Raw genomic sequence first — 17897 nt, forward strand, 5'->3', positions numbered from 1 at the left:
GGAATAAATAAATGTTTGCTTCAAGTAGAGTGCAGTGGAAAAAATTCTAATTGCTTCTCTTGAAATCTTAAAAAAAGATCTTATGACTGGATAAAGCACAAGAAGAAAAATATGTTTAATTATATAAAAACATCAGAAACAAGCAGATTTCTGCTGAAACAGTTTTAGGGAAATGAAGACGTTTTGAAGGAGCAGACGTACAACTGAGATTTTTTGCAGTGTGTAAACAAGAACGTGCCGCTATGATGCCCCACCCCCTCCCTCACACACACACACACACACACACACACACACACCATCAGTCATCCCAGTGTGAGTCCCAGTGGTCACTGGTCTCCATTGATAACCACAGAGCTCCTCAATCCCTCTTCTTGGCTCCGACTCCAGTGAGAACGATCACCCTCCCCAGGAGAGAGAGAGCGAGGGTGTGTGTGTGTGTGTGTGTGTGTGTTACATGTTGTGTGTTGTATACATTAGCTCCCCCCCCCTCCCAGAGCAGAGTGTGTGTTGGACTGATAGGTGACGGCGTGTTGTCGGGGTCAGAGCTGCTCGGCTGCATTAAGAGGATTGTCAGCAGCGAAGACCAGGACGAGTTGGCATCGACAACAACAACAACAACAACAACACACACACACACACACACACACACACACACACACACACACACTCTCTGACTCGTTCCCGGCTCTCGGCTCCGTTCACTCTGCAGCTCAGGTGGAAAACGTCTCTGAATCCTTCACGTTAACGAACCACTTTAACTTCAGCTTTTATTTCCTTTTTATCTCGTCAGTAGTTTGAACTAAATCTCATCTGTTGTGTTTCTGGCTGCTGAGGATCCTCACAGCTTCGAGGGGAGAGCCTGGATGGTTTGGGGGGGGGGGGGGGGGCTCCGGCTGGGACAGGTGTGTACCGTAACGATGCAGGTGCACTTTGCTAACGCTAACGTCCTGCAGCTCAACAGGAAACAGCCTCCGTCCATGGCATTAGTGACTTACCCAGAGACACGATGGGGACTTTGTTGTTGACGGGGAGGACGGTGATGTTGAGGTCGTACACGGGAAGCGTGCCGTGGAGGGGGACGGGCGGGGGCGGGGCGTCTCCATGGCAACAGCTGTCCGTCCCTCCAGCCTCGCCGTCGGAGATGATGAGGGTGACGGTGTCGGACACGGGCTCAGGTCCGACCTCTCCTCCTAAACACAACAAACGATTGTTTTTCTTAAAGCAGCGGGATTCGATTCCAAACTTCACGGTGCGTTCGTGGTCTGTGGTGATTCGCACCCTCACCCGTGTGGACGTAGTAGATGTGGCCCTGCAGCAGGTCCTGCTGGGAGAACTTGTCCACAGTGAGTCCGGCTCTCTGCAGCTCCCCTCTGCCCGGACTCCGGGCCAGCATGTAGGTCAGTCTGGAGTCGTCGCTGTCCCGGTCTGTGGCCGACAGGTAGTCCACCGTCACCTGGACCCGGCCCCCTTCCTCACAGATCAGCTCCCCCCTCAGACCTCCGCCCAGCTGCGGAGGCTCGTCGTTCATGGGCAGGATCTAAAGACAGGACAGGGAGCTGATGGATGCTGCTTCACAGGGACTGGAGAACATCTCAGCTCAAACACCAGGAGGCCACGATGCATCAACTCAACCACAGTCGACACCTGCAGCTGGTCGGCACCACAACTATCACTGACATCTCAGCACAAATCCAGGACCAGTTCAAAAATAACCCTTAGAGTCTTTAAAAATCTTTCTCTTCAGTCTCTGGTTTCTGGGAGCTCACCTGTATCGGTAAGACCACGTCAGCTGAGTTCAGACCGTCCGTCACCTTCAGTCCGACTTCATCCTCAGTGGTCTCAGAGTCGTCATGGATGTACCTGCAACAATCGCACTTTATTAACTTTATGAAATGTAATAAAGCAAACTAAACAGAGCAGGTTTGTTGTGGTTTACAGAGGCTGCACGTCACATGAAAGGGCCAGAAAACTCAGACATAAACTCTCTTCACAACAACCACATTTACAAACAGCCACTTCCGACTGAACGAGTTTCCTCCTGAGGTTTTAGTTTATGTTTCTGTGGCTTCGGCTGCTGCATCAGTGACTCTGTAAACACTAAATCCACCGAGACCCGCTGAATCAAAGAGGCTGCAGACTAACAGTTTACAAAGGGAGCAGTTCCCGTGGGTCAACGTTTACATGTCCGCAGTGAGTAATCATGGAACTGAAGTGTGTAACCGTCTCATTAGTGTTGGCCCTCTGTAATATCCACACAGCTTTGATCACGTTTGGTCTCCGTGTAGCTGCAGCCACTGATCCGACAAACCACCCGTCTTCTGTTACACGTCGTCTTTAACTCCGTCATCTTTAAGGAAAACTCCAGTGTTTTTCAGTCTGGGTTTTGGGTGTAAATGACTGAAACAGAAGAAAATTTACTTTTGCCTGCCAGACTCCATTCACAAAAACAGGAATTTTATGGAGCAGAACACAGGAGCTGCTGGAATACCACCGCCTCCATCTGTTAGTGTGTCTGTGTTACTGTGTGGTACTTTTACTTCAGTAAAGTATCTCATTACTTCTTCCACCACTGAAAGTCACACAGTAACACACACAGTATTCCAGCAGCTCCTGTGTTCTGCTTTGTTAAATCCTTGTTTTTGTCAGTGGAGTCTGGTATTGATATATAGTGATGTTTCTGGTTAAACGTAAAGGTTGCTAGCTACAAAGCTCTTGCTCAGTAGTGGACTGATTCCATTTTTAAAACTTCATTAGGCCCTCAACACTGTCATCAGAGATAATACAGATACTGAATGATTCCAGTCTGACCTGAGTCTCAGTCCTCTTAGGTCCTGCAGGGTGAACCGGTCTCCCTGCAGCAGCGTCCGGCCCTGCAGCTCCAGTCGACCGTGACGAGCCGTCCTTTGGACCTCCACCCTCAGAGCCTCCTCCCCGCTGTCCCGATCCTGGACCAGGAGGTGCTCCTCCGTCACAAAGGCCCCTCCGCCCTCCTCCACCCGCAGCAGGTTGGTGAAGGCCTGAGGATCCACAACAGGCGTCGAAAAAACGTAAATCAGATGAAGTCAAATCACCGGATTTAAATGAAGCTCGGTCTCAGCGCGACCTCTGACCTCTGGCGCCTGGTCGTCCACGGGGGTGACGGTGATGTTGAAGAGGAGGCCGGAGACGGTGCCGCCGTGGTGGTCGCTGACGGAGAAGACGAACTGGACGAACAGCGGCGTGGGGCCGATGTCCTCCACGGGAGGCATGAAGGCCACTTTCATGTGGTTCACGGCATGCTGGGAAATCACAGCGGGAGTGTGTTTAAACGGTGTTGAATAGTTCAGGATGCAGAGAGTCTGTTTCTGTGTTTCAAACCTGCGTGAAGGACTTTAACACCGGCACCATGTGGTCCCTCTTCATGGCGTTGGTGGTGTCCGTGTAGAACAGACGTCCTGCGTCCATCAGCCTCAAAGTAAATAAACAAAATCAGAATCAACAGCCCAGAGGAAACGTTTCACGCCGAGCTGAACAGATGCGGTTCTTACCCAGGATGCAGCGGGCTGAAGCAGGGCTGCGTGATGACGTAGGTCAGGTCGGTGCCTGGATGTTCTCTGTCCGTGAAGTGCAGGTGAGACTGAGTGATGTAAACCACCTCCGTCTCCTTCACCGTCAGAGAGCGGACGCTGCCGGGGACCTCCACCGGGAGCTGGTCCTTCACCGGGAAGACGTGGACCACCACGGTCTGAGGAGAGGAAGGAGTCTGTCAGTGTTAAAGAGGCAGCAGGACTTTCCATCTGTTTTCTGTTTGTTCAGCTCACGTATGTCTGGGAGAGGTTGGGCGGCTGGTGGCTGTCGGACAGCGTGAAGTCGAAGGAGTCCTCGAACTGCTCCTCCCCTGAGTGCTGGTAGTAGATCTGACCCTGGATCAGGTCTCTCTGCAGGAAACTGTCCACTGGGACTCCTGCAACAAATACACTTCGTACATTTAGTACCTGCTGTACCTGTACAGCACTTAGGAAGCAGGACTAGAACCAGGAAGTCAGTTAGCATGTTAGCATGTTAGCACTTCCTGTGTTTCTGGTTAAATGTCTGAAATAAGGTCTGTGGTTTTAACACAAACTCAAGACATTTTCAGGTTTGATTCTCGGACATAAAATGGGTCAGTAAATCCCCCACTCCTGATGTTTGAAGCTTTTAGGTGTCTTAAAAAAGGCGGTTGCTAACGAGTGTCTAAATGAGACTACAGAGGTTGTCGGGGACGTTAACATGAAAACCCATCTACTCACCAGTCCACCTTTACAGCCTCGTTGTGTTTCTACTCACCAGTCCATGATAAGAAACAGAAGTCGTACTGTGTTTATGTTTCAGCTCCACCCTCACCTGTCTCCTGGGTGGAGGTCTTCCTGACCAGCTGCCCGGCCCGGGCGGAGGAGACCACCTGGTAGAGGATGTAGTCGTCGCTGGAGTCGAGGTCGGAGGCCAGCAGCATGTACTCCTCCAGCCTCACGGCGCCGCCCTCCTCCACCTCCACCGCCACGTTGTTGATGAGGAACGGCGGGGAGTCGTCTTTGGGCAGGATGTTGATGGGGAACTTGTGGCGGATGCTGTGACGGCCGTCGCTGATGCGGAAGACGATGTGGTCCCGGGTGGTGTCGCTGTCGGAGTGGTGGTAGACGACCACGCCCTCCCTCAGGTCCCGAACACGGAACATGAACGCCTTCCCACCTGGAAACACAAGACGAAGGTGACGTGTGATTTTACTGGCTGTAACCAAGAGATTGAAATGATTTATTTCACGTCCTAAAACCACAAAACAATCCTACAAAACTTAGAACCTTGAATCACTCACTAACACAGAGACAGTTTATTTCTTAATATATTTAATATTTCAACACACAGTACGTTCTGTTTTCAAGACTTTTAGAACAAAAAATATTTTAAATGTTTGTGGGGAAATTTGTCTTGGACCATGAAACACTTTGAAAATACAATAAAAAACTAAATAAAAGTACTGATGATGATTTTCAGCTGCACTTTTTTACACCAACTTCTACTGGAGGTTAGAGCCTGGAACATTTACAGAACATGAGCTGTAAATGAGAAAATTAATTTCTGTGTCTAAATTAAAAATGTTCTATATTTGTATATATATTTAATGTTTAGGATTTATTTAGGATGAAAAACCATCTCCTCCTCCTTCTTTATATTCAGCACGAGTGTAAATCTCTCAATTTAAAATATAAATTGATGATATTGAATTGATTTAATATAAAAATGATGATTTGTCATTGATGTGCTTTTATTTCCAGAATAATACAAGAAACTAAAAATTAAAGTTAAATCCTAAACTGTTTAAATATTTGAGTTAAATCAGGTTTAAAATGAAATTCACAGTAACAACTTGAGGACTCAACAATAATTCAATTATACTATTCACTTACTTTTCAGTGATGATAGCATCATGTTATAATGATTTAAGTCTTTTATTGACTTGAGTTTTGTGGCTATATAAATAAAATAAAATAGAAAAGTGTATGAAATTTATCAATATCTATTAATATTGGAAAAGATATTCTGAAAAACCAATCAACCAGACTGTGTAATTTCACCTTTCAATGAGATATAAAATCATATATTTTTGTAATTTCTGTTTTCAAAGTGGATAAATGACAAATATAAATTCAATTGATTTAAATTAAATGTAAAATAAAGATGTAGTTTAACCAGAGAAAAGTTTTTACTTCTGTTTGCTTCAGACGCAGCAGCAGAGAGAGAGTTTGGACTCGACATGAAAACTTCTCTGTCCCACATTAATGAAATGTAGGCCGTGTCCATCTGTCAGCTCTCTGCTGCTGGCTGGCCTTCCTCACACCGTACAACATGCTAACGCTAACAGCACAGTCACATGACTGGCGGCCTACTGGTGGACATGTGTTGTTGTCGGCGGACGGCTCGTGTTTCCAGCCAAAGCTCCGCACTTTGATTCAATTACCGTCTCCAACACGTGCAGTTTTTTTTTTTTCTCCCATTGTCACTTGGAAATAACAAGTTTCTCTTAGCGCCTGAAGGCACCGCGAGGCGCTGGCTGGGGTTTGTGCTGTGAACACCGGTGGGGTAAAACATGGCGTCCTTCCCGGTGGCCGCCCGGTTGCCAGGATGGAGGTGGTGGAGGTGGTGGTGGTGGTGGAGGAGGGGGGGGGGCTTCCTGTCTCCCTGCGCGTGCCAGAGAGACAGAAGGGCAAGGTCAGCAGACAGATTGAGAGACGAGCGGTCGCGAGCCCGAACCTCATTAGCAACTTTACCGAGGGGAACCGGCTACTGGTCCAAGTGATGGAAACAACTTGGTAATTGGGCCCAAAGGTGGCGTTGGGCAACAGGCCCATAAAGGAAAAAAAAACGGGCTGGGAGGACGCTGTGTGTGTGTGTGTGTGTGTGTGTGTGTGTGTGTTGCAGAGAGAGAGGGAGTGTGTGGCAGGACAGGCAGCCATCCATTTGGCTGAAGGCGTTGGACGGAGCTGCAGTGACTGTCCCCACGCTGCAGCGTCACCGGGGGTCAGCAGCATCCTCCTCCTCTGAGACTCTGCTCCACCGGAGGATCCACCAACTGCCTCCTGCAGCCCCCACCCCACAAAACACTCTACATGTGTGGAGAGCAGAGCCAAACTTTAGTCCGAGAAACAAGAGGAGGAGGAGGAGGAGGGTGGAAACCTGCCGAGTGGGACAAAAGTTTCAACAACCGTCCAACTAATGTAACGTGCTAATGAACAGAGCTGCAACAATCAGCTGAGCGATTCATTAGACCACCATTAATCATAACAAACACCAGCCTCCGGAATGACAGAATCTTTTTCCAGTTGTTTCTGCTGTTTAAAGTTTTTTAAAAGCATTAAACCCACTAAACTACACTGAATTACATCCAATAATAACAACAACGCTTTTGGAAAATCGCTCTGATGTTGTTGTTGCACACACACAGCTGCAGAAGTCTTTAAATAGAAGAGTTCAGAACTAGAAAGCTGAGTGTTGATGAGTTTTACAGATGAAACCAAAGGTACAGTGACGTGGGTTTTCATGGGCTCTGCACCGAATATAAAATCTGATTTACAGAAAACGCAAACGTCTTTGTTAAGTTAGCTGTGTGTTTTTTGTGATTTATTGGTTGTTGAGGATGAAACTCAGCTCCACCTCCAGGATGACTGATTCAGTGTAAAGACTTAAAGCCAGCAGTGGAACAAATTCTTTTTCTTTCGCACCAAATTCTGTTTACTTGTGAACTCTGATAGTTTCCTTCCTATGACGTGGGACCAGTTTTAATGGATCTATCTATTTTGATCATTTTTAGTATGTATTCCCTGTTATCGCTGTCAAATAACCTGAGCTTTAGGTTGTAAATTTTGTCTTTGTTTCATAAGAAAAGTTTATTTATTCAGACTTTTTTCGAGCTCAGGCCTCTGAAAATCCTTTAAATGAATCAGCACGAGGAGGAAAAGTTCAATGTTTGAAGGGCGCACAAGCCAAATAAAGTTTAAGCCACAGGAAGTTTGAGTTTGCAGTCGTCCACTTGAAGATAAATGAATCTGCAAACACAGATTCCCTCAGTGAAAGTCCACTGCGAGGTGCATTCACAGGTCATGAGAGATCACGTTAAATATCCACCTTTAATTTGATGAAACGAGCCGGAGAATGAGTTCAAAACGTCCTGTTTCTATACGTCTAAAGCAGCCATGAAAGGTTAACTCCCTGCCTGGTCCCCTCGGGGGGGCCCTGCACTCATGCCACCTCCTCCTCCTCCTCCTCCTCCTCCTCCTCCCCTTCACTGTCTCCTCTTAGCTGGTAGCATGAGACCCTGTTTGGGGACAGTGCATCTGCTCCCTGTGCACGGTGGCATGAAATGGCCTAAGTCCCTCCAATCTGCTCGGTCCCCCGCTCCATGTTCGAGACAAAGAGGCCGTCTCCCTACGCGCTGGGCTGGAAGGGACAGACGTGGACGGAAAGAGGCGGCGGCGGCGGCAGCAGCCTCGGCGCTGCCACGGCCCCTGGCGAAGTGGCCGCGGCCCCATTTTACACCTGATTAGAAAACACATGCAGGGCCACTAGACATATGCTTCCCCAGCCACACCACGGTCCCTGACGGATGGGCAACACATGGAGGAAAAAGGGCGGAAAAGGCCAGACGACGTTCTCTGGGAATTCCCAGGGCAGTGTGTGTGTGTGTGTGTGTCGGAATACCAGCACAGGATTAAAGGGCCGAGGTTTGAGGACAGAGGATCAGGCTGAGAGTTCCTCTTCATCTTAGTTTCCTCTCTGTTACAGTTAAAAAAACTAACCCAACCATGATGCACTGCATCAGGATTAAAACTAGTCCTGATCAGCTGCTTGACCATTTATATAATGAGTTACAGAGTGTTGACAATATGAACTGACTCTGTGGCAGCTTCTGAGGTGGAAAAATAACAACGTCAGGAAAGTGGAAAATCAGCATCAGTCCTCTACTGAGCAAAAGCTGTTCACCCTACAACCTTTTTATTAAAGAGGAAGATCCAGAAACATCACTAGATATCACTACCAGACTCCATTAACAAAAACAGGAATTTTATTACGCAGAACTGGAATACCACTGCCTCCATCTGTTAGTGTGTCTGTGTTACTGTGTGACTTTCAGTGGTGGAAGAAGTAATCAGATACTTTATATAAGTAAAAGTACCACACAGTAACTCAAACACACTAACAGATGGAGGCAGTGGTATTCCAGTTCTGCGTAATAAAATTCCTGTTTTTGTTAATGGAGTCTGGTGTTGATACATATCACAGTGTTTCTGGCTCTGAACTAATGACCTTTGACCTCTTACCTCTGACACTGAGACGCCCGTGCAGAGGTCCGTCCACAGCCACCAAGTAGACGGCGTCGATGTTGTCGTTGTCGACTATCTGCAGCTCCTCCCAGGTGATTGGTCGGGACTGACCCTCCAACAGGTCCAGACCTGAGACCAAACCCTGAATAAAATCTCTAAACTTTAACATAACGTAGTTTGTCTGGCTGTTAATATTTCTTACATACCCATGTTCCAGGAGACTCTGGGTGCGTTTGTTTCGGCCGCCCTGATGGAGATGTGGACCACGATGGGTGGGCTGGTCGCGTAGGAACCGTCTATGGCCTGGAACTCCACCTTACAGAAGATACAAGGAGCGACATTTATCTTTCACTACAGGTTTGATTCCTGTTTTCAATCTGTCCTTGGTTTCCAGTACCTCGTAATTCCTGCGCTGTGATTGGCTGCTGTTGGGCGGCTGGTAGGCCACCTTCATCTCGTGGAGGTCCAGCCAGGTGAAGGACCTGATCGGCTTGGTGTGGTCGTCCAGGTGGGTGATGTAGCCCTCGGCGGGCGGGGCGGTCACGTTGAAAACCAGCCTCTCCTGCGGCGTCTCGTGGTCCTTGGCGTCCAGGGCGGCGGTGGTGAGCGGTGTGAGGATGAACTGGTCCACCTCCAGGATGAAGGAGGCCATGAAGGCGGCCTTCGGCGGCTGGTTCTGCATCGCGCCGTGGATCAAAACCGGCAGCCATGCCGCCTCTGTCTGGGAGCGGAGGAGGGAGAGGTGAAGATAAAAGATAAAGTCGCCATGTTTTCTCCCGCAGAGCACCTCTCGCTTCTACACATCTTCCCCTCTTCTCTCTCCCTCTGAGACACGTGAAATCAACACATACCGCCACGACTGCGTGGTGTCGAAGAGTAAGCAACTGATGCCCCAGAATATACAATCAGACGTGTTAGAAATGACAGGTCTTTGTAAGAAACACACACACACACACCGTTCGTTCATGTGCTAACAAGGAGAGAAAGAAAATGGTTTTAACATTTAGGATTTTTTAAAACTCCTGCACAACCTCCTGCTCCACATCCTTCCACATCCACAGAGCTGAGAACAGTGGGTGGAAGTGGGATGTCGCCTTCTGACTGCCAATAAACCTGCCAATATGACAGAGTCTGCAGTTTATCAGCTGTTACACGTCGTCTCTAAAAGTTGTTTTCCTCCTCCTCTTCTCTGGAGTATTAAAAACATTACTCTCTTTAATCCAGGCAGCGTCCTGTACCTCCAGCAGGGCCCTGGTGGCCTTCTCCCTCAGCTCCACCCTGATGGGGATGTAGTCGATCTCCGGTGACGGAGGGCTGAGGTGCTGGTACTTCAGGCCGGAGCTCAGGAAGTCCTGGCAGCTGGTTTTGAGGAACCGGACCTCTTTGGCGTCGTGACGACAGGGTTTGTTTCCTGGACAGAGCGCCGCCGTCTCTCTGCCTGAAGACAAACATACACAGACCAACAGGAGGTCACCTGGTGCTGGTTTACCCTGAGTTTTATTTAAGTTAAAATCTGTATCTGTAGCTTTTAGCTCTGGGTTTGGTCTCCACCACCTCCTGGGACTGAACCACATCAACCACTATAAACAGAACCTCTGACCTTTCTTTGACCCCAAACTAGTAAATGAATTGATATCATAATAAAATGTTCTGATTTATTTTGTATTAAATTTCCTCTTCTACTAACGTCCAGGAGTTTGTCTCCCAGGAAGAAGAGACCAAATCTTATTCCTGAATTGGATTTTGTCTCATGTATCTGTTGTTTCTGGAACCTTGAAATGATCGGCTGTCGTGACCAGGTCTGCCTCGAAACAGTGATTTCATCTCAAGGACTTCCTGCTTAAATAAAGGTTACAAGTAAAAAATATCTATGTCATCATCATTTTTATTTATGTGTATCTATGTTGTTTTATTGTCATTGTCGTCTTTATTTTTAATTTTAATTTTATTTTTAATGTTAATGTTTTTTTTTATATTGACTTTTTCTCATTTCATTTGATTTTACTGTATTTACATTTATATTTTAATACTTTCTTTTACTTGTTTACCTCTACATGTCTCACTGCTGTTTAAGAAGTTAGTAACATTATCATTATGATTATTATAGCTGTTATTATATTAAACACTGTGCTGATAACGAGTGTTTATGTTGTAAAGTATTCATACATTTGTTTAGTAGAGCAAATGAATCATTTATTATATTTTATATTTATTCCTCCTTTATGTTTTAAAATGTGTTTGCAGTCAGTTTAACAGGTGTTCACCTGAAAGGTTCAAACAGGTGAAGCTTCAGTGCTGTCGCCATGGTTACCTGCCGTCTGACTTACCTGAGCACTAACCTAGAGCAGAGTTACCCCGTTGTGACGTACCCTTCCTCTGGGTGGAGTCCTCCTCCCTCACCAGCTGACCCAGAGCGGGGACGTGGGCGTCGGCGGTCATCAGCCTGACGGTGCAGACCAGGTCGGCCGCGGTCCTGATGCTGAGCACGGCGCCGTCGATGGCGTTGGATAAACCGTAGAACTGAGGCACCACCAGGGGAGCGCTGCCCAGCTCCACCACACCGGACCCCGAGTCCACCACCCGCACCGGCAGGACCACCGTCTCCACCAGCGTGTCTGAGGACGTGAACCTCCACACGGATTCAACACAGCACGTTAGAGTCAGGCTTTATTATGAATTCAAGACAAATATTCACGAGAAGATAAATGACGAGTTTAGCAACGTTTCTGACCAATTAAACAAAAGCTTGTGTGGAAATTAGATTCTAAAATCTCCATGTGCAGGAGCTGTCAAAGGTTGTTCCTGCTCATTTTACCTGTCGACATTGATTCTTTATCCCCAGCTCAAACACAGCTGTTACACACAATACAGGAACGTTATCAGCAGCATCACAATTCTTACAGTGAGCGTCGTTATTTCAGCTCGAACATGCAGTTTATTTCCAGAGGGATCATTTCTGCACTTCATATCTATGTGCATTATTGGTATGTTGTTTAATCAAATGCAGGAATCACACCTGTACAGGAACAATATTCTACTGCAGTGATCACTGTCGTCCTGCAGCAGGAAAACACAAGTTCAAGATGCTTAGAACAGTTTAAAACTGATCTGTAGTTCTGAAACAAATCTGGGTATGTTCAGTGAGAAATCTATAAAAACTGAAAACGATGAGCTTCAACATATTTTATGTTCAGTCCTTCACTAATCCTGACCTGTAGACTCTGAGCATCACCGTGTCCTCGTTCAGCAGAGGGCTGCCGTTGTGGACGTATTTGACCTCGTCCTCCAGGAAGCTGCAGTCAAACACCTGCAAACACAGACAGAGGAGAACCACAGGAACAACACTGCACTGGTTCTGTGTCAGATGGTCAGCAGGTGTGTCCTCACCTGTGGCGTCAGCCTCCCCACTCTCTGAGAGACGGGTTCGTTCATCACCACCTCCACCTTACAGTCGGCGCTCGGATCCACGTCGATCTTCAGCACCTTCTCTGTGACGAACGCCGAGCGACCCCTGGTGACGTCCAGGCCTGAGTTTACCACGACCAGACTCCCCCTGCAGACGGCCGTCACCACCAGCAGCAACAACCACACGCACACAGCAGCCATGTTGGGATCGACCAGGTGGCCGCCTCTTGTTTTCACAGGTTCAGGTGAGAAAAGTTGCTCTGAGGGAAAATGGTGAACGACAGCTGAGAAGCGTCTCAGTGTTTTAGCATTTTCCAGTCAGTCTGCCTCGGCCCCACAGCCTCATCTCTTCTCCAGAGTCACCACAACCTGCAGAGGAAAGAAGGGTGTAAATTAACGTGGACGCCCTGGACCAGCACGTTTACCTCCTGTTGAAAAGTCAGATTGTAAAGAGACAGAAAAGAGTAAAAGTAGACTGAGAGACAGAAGACAAGCACAAAGAGATGTGTTCCAGTGCCTCAATTTATCCCTTAAACCTCTGATCTGTTTCCTGCTCTAAGGCCAACACCAAAACTCCTCTAATTCCTCCAAACCCTTAGAAAAAAAAAAACTCCCAGCATGCAGCTGGCTGGCTCAGCTTCTGCCCCCGCTGCTCCACACTCCTGGCCGGAAAACGCTTTCACCCTCCATTTCACTTCAAACTAAAGCCCACTGCAGGAAACAAGAGGTTAATCTGCGTGACCCCGCAGAGGTGCTGGAAGTGGCATGGGACGGGTGGAGAGGAGGGGGAGGTGTTTTCAGGATCAAAGCAGGGGCACCAACTGGAGCCGGCGTGTCACTTCCCATCCAGCCAGACGAGCGTCGGTTCGTTAGTTAGAGGCTGCAGCTGGACGCCAGTTTACCTCACGGTGACACCTTTATTTAGCTTTTTGGAAACTTTGTGAAAACGCTGGTTAGGATCTTATTTTGCCTTCGATCTGCGTTTGTTAAATCACCTCAGTAGCAGCAGTTTTGAACTCACTACAGTGCAGCTTTGAACCGACTCAGGGGGCCTGACCTCTGCAGTTATTCCCTTCTTTAAGACGCTGTTTTACCCAGACACCTCTTTCACCAGCACCTCTCCAACATCAGACTTCATGTGAATCAGCTGTGTCCCTGCATTTCCAAAACTGACAACCCAACATTCACACCCACTTCACAGTGATTCCACAGGTGTGCAGAGGTGTTGTTAAAGCGACTTCTGTCATTTTTAACATGAACAACTAAAGGCTACATAGATTATAGGCTATATAGATTTATTTTACAGCCACTTGTTTCGATTATGTCAGCTTCATGTCTGAGAAATCACGCTTTATCTGCTGTTTTGATGCAGAAACTGGCTGCTAATGCTAACACCCAGCCATTGTTAAGGAGTAGAAAGCAGTCAGAGCAGAGACTAATTCAAATTCAACCCTTTGCTGTCTAAGTGTCTTTTCCTGCTCCTTGCATCATATCCAGTATCTTATCTCATCATTGCTCGCTCTTATTTTGGAGGCCTAAAAGCTCTTAGCATGCCACCATCGTCTTATGAACGTTTCCCAGGAGAGATCATTCAAATACTAACCTGGCTCAGACATTTGTGTTCCCCAGAGGATGAATCTTTCCCTCTAGAATTTGGCATTTAGCTCAAAGCTCGATCACACACTCCTAGTCTTGCAGGACTTCTACATAAAACAATAAAGTTTTAGGTCCGTTTCAGTTCTTCATTGAAGACATAACAGAGGAGTTAGTTTTAATCTCACCTGGACATCCTGTGGACCGGTGTCTCTCCTCTGCAGAAAAGGACTGAACGTTGGACTCAGGACTGAGGCAGGACGTCTGTTAAATGATCCACCAGCTGTTGCTGCTGTGTGCGACGGCTGGAAGTGACTCACCGCTGCTGAATGGGAAACACATTAGACTTCAGCTCGGAGGTGAACCGACACAGCTCTGAATGAAACATGATAATTAACTTCAGATCTGACCACAGTCAGACCCACACTGACTGAGCCCAAATTTAAAGCCTTTAAACTGGATTAGTTTCATTCCAAACATACCAGGTGTTTGGTGCTTCCCTCAGATTTCCATGTTTTAAACAGTGAAGCAGCACAAGACACTAAAACTACTACAAATACCAGTTACAGCAACTAAAACTACAACAAATGCTGCCACTATTGTTGTGCTACGACTGCTGAAGAAGCACAGAGGAAAATATTTTTCATTTCCACTGGTATCAGAGCAACATCAGTTTCTGTTTTATTGACTGTAAAGCTTAACGTGCTGTATGAACGGTGTCGTGTTGCTAACTGTTCCTGCTAACACAGGCTACAATCACTTTATATGTTATGAATTAACATCAGTCAGTTCACCTGTTTATTTGAGTTAAATGTTTTACGTCACTTAAGAGTTTAACTGTTTATCTGCACTGTGAACCCAGATCAGTTCATTGTACTTAACCATTTTTAAGGCAACTGACCTGGTTTTGCCTTCGCATGCGAGTTTCTGTCCAAACCTGTATTTAACAGCTTCTTTTATTTTTAGTTTGTATATGAGTTTAACTGTTGAATCTGTAAATCCCATGATGCACTGAGCTCCTCTCTCTGCATGTTCCTAAACTAACTCCATATCTTCCCTCTCCTGTAGTTTCGTGCTCTTTCACATCTCTTCTCTCTTTCTGCAGAGTCAGGCCTCCTGCTGCTCCCATGATCCCACTCAACACCTGCTGTTATACTTCAAATTATTAGTCCTATTTCTGCTCTCATTGCCACCATTATTATTACTATTAAGACTGTTGTTGGTGAAGAAGTCAGGCTTCAAACCAAGAACCAAAACAAGCACAAACCTGTCTCTGTAACGCATTCATTACCTGTTTATATCTGAATTTAGCGTACATGAGTGTATCTGTGCGTACTGATGCAGCTGTGTGTTGTTGTGCAGCAGGTAGCAGCTTCAGACCTGCAGGAGCTCGACTAAATACTTCAGAGAAAGTTTCCACTGAACTCCTGCGGCTGTAGTCACATCCTCAGCCCGTAAAACTGGAGGGACACACTTCCCTGGATGTGTGTGTTTACAAGCATGTGAGTGTTTCACATTAGAAAGAAGCCCCCCCCCCCACCCACCACCACCAAAAAAGACAGAAGAATTAGAGAGTAAAAGAAAGGAAATCCCCTCATTCTCCTCTGATGTGTGTTTCAAGGTGTGTGTCAGCAACAGCCGAGTGTGTGTGAGTGTGTGTGAAGCTGGTTGGCACCTACCTCTGAGTTACCGGGAGCTTCTGCGTTCGTCTCCGTCTTCTTCACCTTCTGCACGCGCCCAGAGGAAGAGGAATGCTGTCACACACACACACACACACACACACACACACACACACTTCACACTCACTGTTTGCCACCACCCCCCATTCAACAGCTCGCCGTCACCCTGAGACGTCTGGCATCCAACAACATGGAGAGAGAGAGAGGGGGGAAACTGAGAGATAGAGAACAAAGGGCGAGAGAGTTTCCTCGACCGGTTGAGTCCTAAAGCAAATCCACAGAGAGAGAGAGAGAGAGAGAGAGAGAGAGAGAGAGAGAGAGAGAGAGAGAGAGAGCAGACAGGAAATGTGCTGTCAGGTTTCCAGGACTTTTATTTTTACAGCCCCTCGTCTCTCTCTCTCTCTGTCACAGATTAATGTGAAAATCCAACTCTTACTCTCCACGTTTTTACAGTCCTGCAGTTTCCACAAACACAACAACAAACATGTGGACTATGGATGTTACAGGTCACATTATCTGTACTTTGTCCGTTGGATGGTTCAGGTTAAGGGAAAGATCCGGATAAGGTGAATAAAACCTGGATACCAACAGAGGCCAGAGAGAAAATATCTCCTCCCACCTCCACCTCCAGCACAGAGGTGGGTTCAGGACGTGTTAGCCTAGCTTAGCACAAAGAGCAGAAGCAGAGGGAAACTGTTAGCGTAGCTCCGGACGGAGGCCTGTGTTTGTGTCACAGTCCTTTCAGCCTGTTAGCCTCGTTAAGCCCCCCCCCCACTGAGCTGCTGTTCACAACTGAGTGAGAGAGTTGACCTGTTCACCACACACACACACACACACACACACACACACACACACACACACACACACACACACACTTGTCCTTGTATCTAACAAAAAATAGTTCAGTTTTGTTTATATCAGCTCTAACAGCTTCACTTGTACCACAGGTGTTATTTTATCATTACTTTTTGCTGCCATCCAAAAATGTACAATGTTTTCAGCAACACTTTATATAATAAATTATTTTTTCACTATAACAATTGAAAAAAATCTTCAGGTTTTATTACCTGGTTTTTTACTAGTGAACGAGACCTAATTTTGTATATTTGACTAAAACTGAAGAAACCCAGCACTTAAACAACGCTCCAACGTTAGTGACGGCTCTAAACACAACACAGGACGTCTGCTGAGGTTTTTCTGTAAACGCCAGGAACAATTCAAAATTCACTTCTCAGCTTTATTTTGTCCGACCAGCAGCTCAAAACCAAACGATTTTCATTTCAGATTTTCTCTTAAAATGCCTCAGACAGTCGATTGTCTTTGTTTCACCAAACTGATGAAGCTGGAACCAGATCACGACTGAAACAACGTGAAACGTTCACTGGCTCCAGGATTTTCTGCTTTTCTCTGACACACATGACAGTGACGTGAATACTTTTGGGTTTTGTTCGGTGATGCTGCTTTGGACTCGCTTTTCTCTGCTTTAGATGAATTGATCAGTCGTTTCATCAGCACTGTTGATAATAATCTCTCTCATCTCATTTCTCTGCTCCACGTGTTGTTGTAGCGTCACTGAGCCGCCATTTTGAGATGACGATGAGAAAAGTGTGGCTGTGGAGAAATCAGTTGTTTTCCTCCACACAGGAAGTGGAGACGAGCTCTGAGCAGGTGTGATGATGATGATGATGATGATGAAGTGTGTCTGAGTGACTGTTTCCTCTCAGTGTCTCAGCTCTGACAGATGGACCACACAGACACTGTGATGACGGACGAATATCCAGCCTTTCACTCTGAATCTCTTAATAAAGACGTCCTGCTTTCTCGGCTCCTCTGCCTCTGTGAGGGAGGAGGACGCCGCCACCGCCCGCCACCCGCCTGTGGACGCATCTCCAGCGCCTTCGCAGGCTGAACCGGTGCCACGAGGCTGGCAGCAGCCCACTCTGCTTCTCCTGCCAACGCACAGGCTTCAGCCGACGGATCCAAACCCCGAGCTGCTTTAATCTCTCACTTTATTTGTGGCTGTAAAGAGGCTGTGCAGAAACCCGTGGCTCAGACTGGAGGGGTGTCGGCCGCTTTACCTGATAATTACTCGACTCCAGAAAAGTGTCTTTCAAAGCGGCGAGGGCCGATCCTCTTTCCCGGCCAACAGAGCTGTTAGAAGGTGTGGGGAGGAAGGCCTGCAGCCTCTGCAGATTCAACACCCCCGATCACGAGGACAGGAACAAGTTCACAAAGTAACTCTGAGGAAAAGCAGAATTCTTCTTCCTCTTGTTTCTCTCCCGCCTCGGCTCGTCGGCACAGGCTGTTCCAGGGTTTAATTACGGGTCAGTGAGGAAGGGAAATTAATTTCAGGCGGTGGAGGAGTCACGGCGTCAGGCTGACAGGG

At 47.1% G+C, this 17897-nt stretch overlaps 1 protein-coding gene across 1 annotated transcript in view; it reads right to left on the reverse strand.

The window, feature by feature from the left end:
- The window catches only part of frem1b (Fras1 related extracellular matrix 1b), a 34280-nt gene extending 18497 nt beyond the window's left edge, over positions 1–15783 (reverse strand). The window contains 18 exon segments of the mRNA XM_051077048.1: positions 996–1190; positions 1285–1537; positions 1767–1860; positions 2809–3017; positions 3111–3357; positions 3359–3448; positions 3528–3724; positions 3801–3943; positions 4363–4707; positions 8832–8963; positions 9041–9149; positions 9232–9555; positions 10073–10272; positions 11204–11463; positions 12047–12141; positions 12222–12608; positions 14021–14154; positions 15512–15783. Of these exon segments, the coding sequence (XP_050933005.1) occupies positions 996–1190; positions 1285–1537; positions 1767–1860; positions 2809–3017; positions 3111–3357; positions 3359–3448; positions 3528–3724; positions 3801–3943; positions 4363–4707; positions 8832–8963; positions 9041–9149; positions 9232–9555; positions 10073–10272; positions 11204–11463; positions 12047–12141; positions 12222–12440 (3112 nt within the window). The 5' untranslated portion in view covers positions 12441–12608; positions 14021–14154; positions 15512–15783.
- Positions 15784–17897: the final 2114 nt, after the last annotated feature.

Source organism: Lates calcarifer, linkage group LG17 (genome assembly GCF_001640805.2).
Source record: "Lates calcarifer isolate ASB-BC8 linkage group LG17, TLL_Latcal_v3, whole genome shotgun sequence".
Lineage (NCBI taxonomy): Eukaryota > Metazoa > Chordata > Actinopteri > Centropomidae > Lates > Lates calcarifer.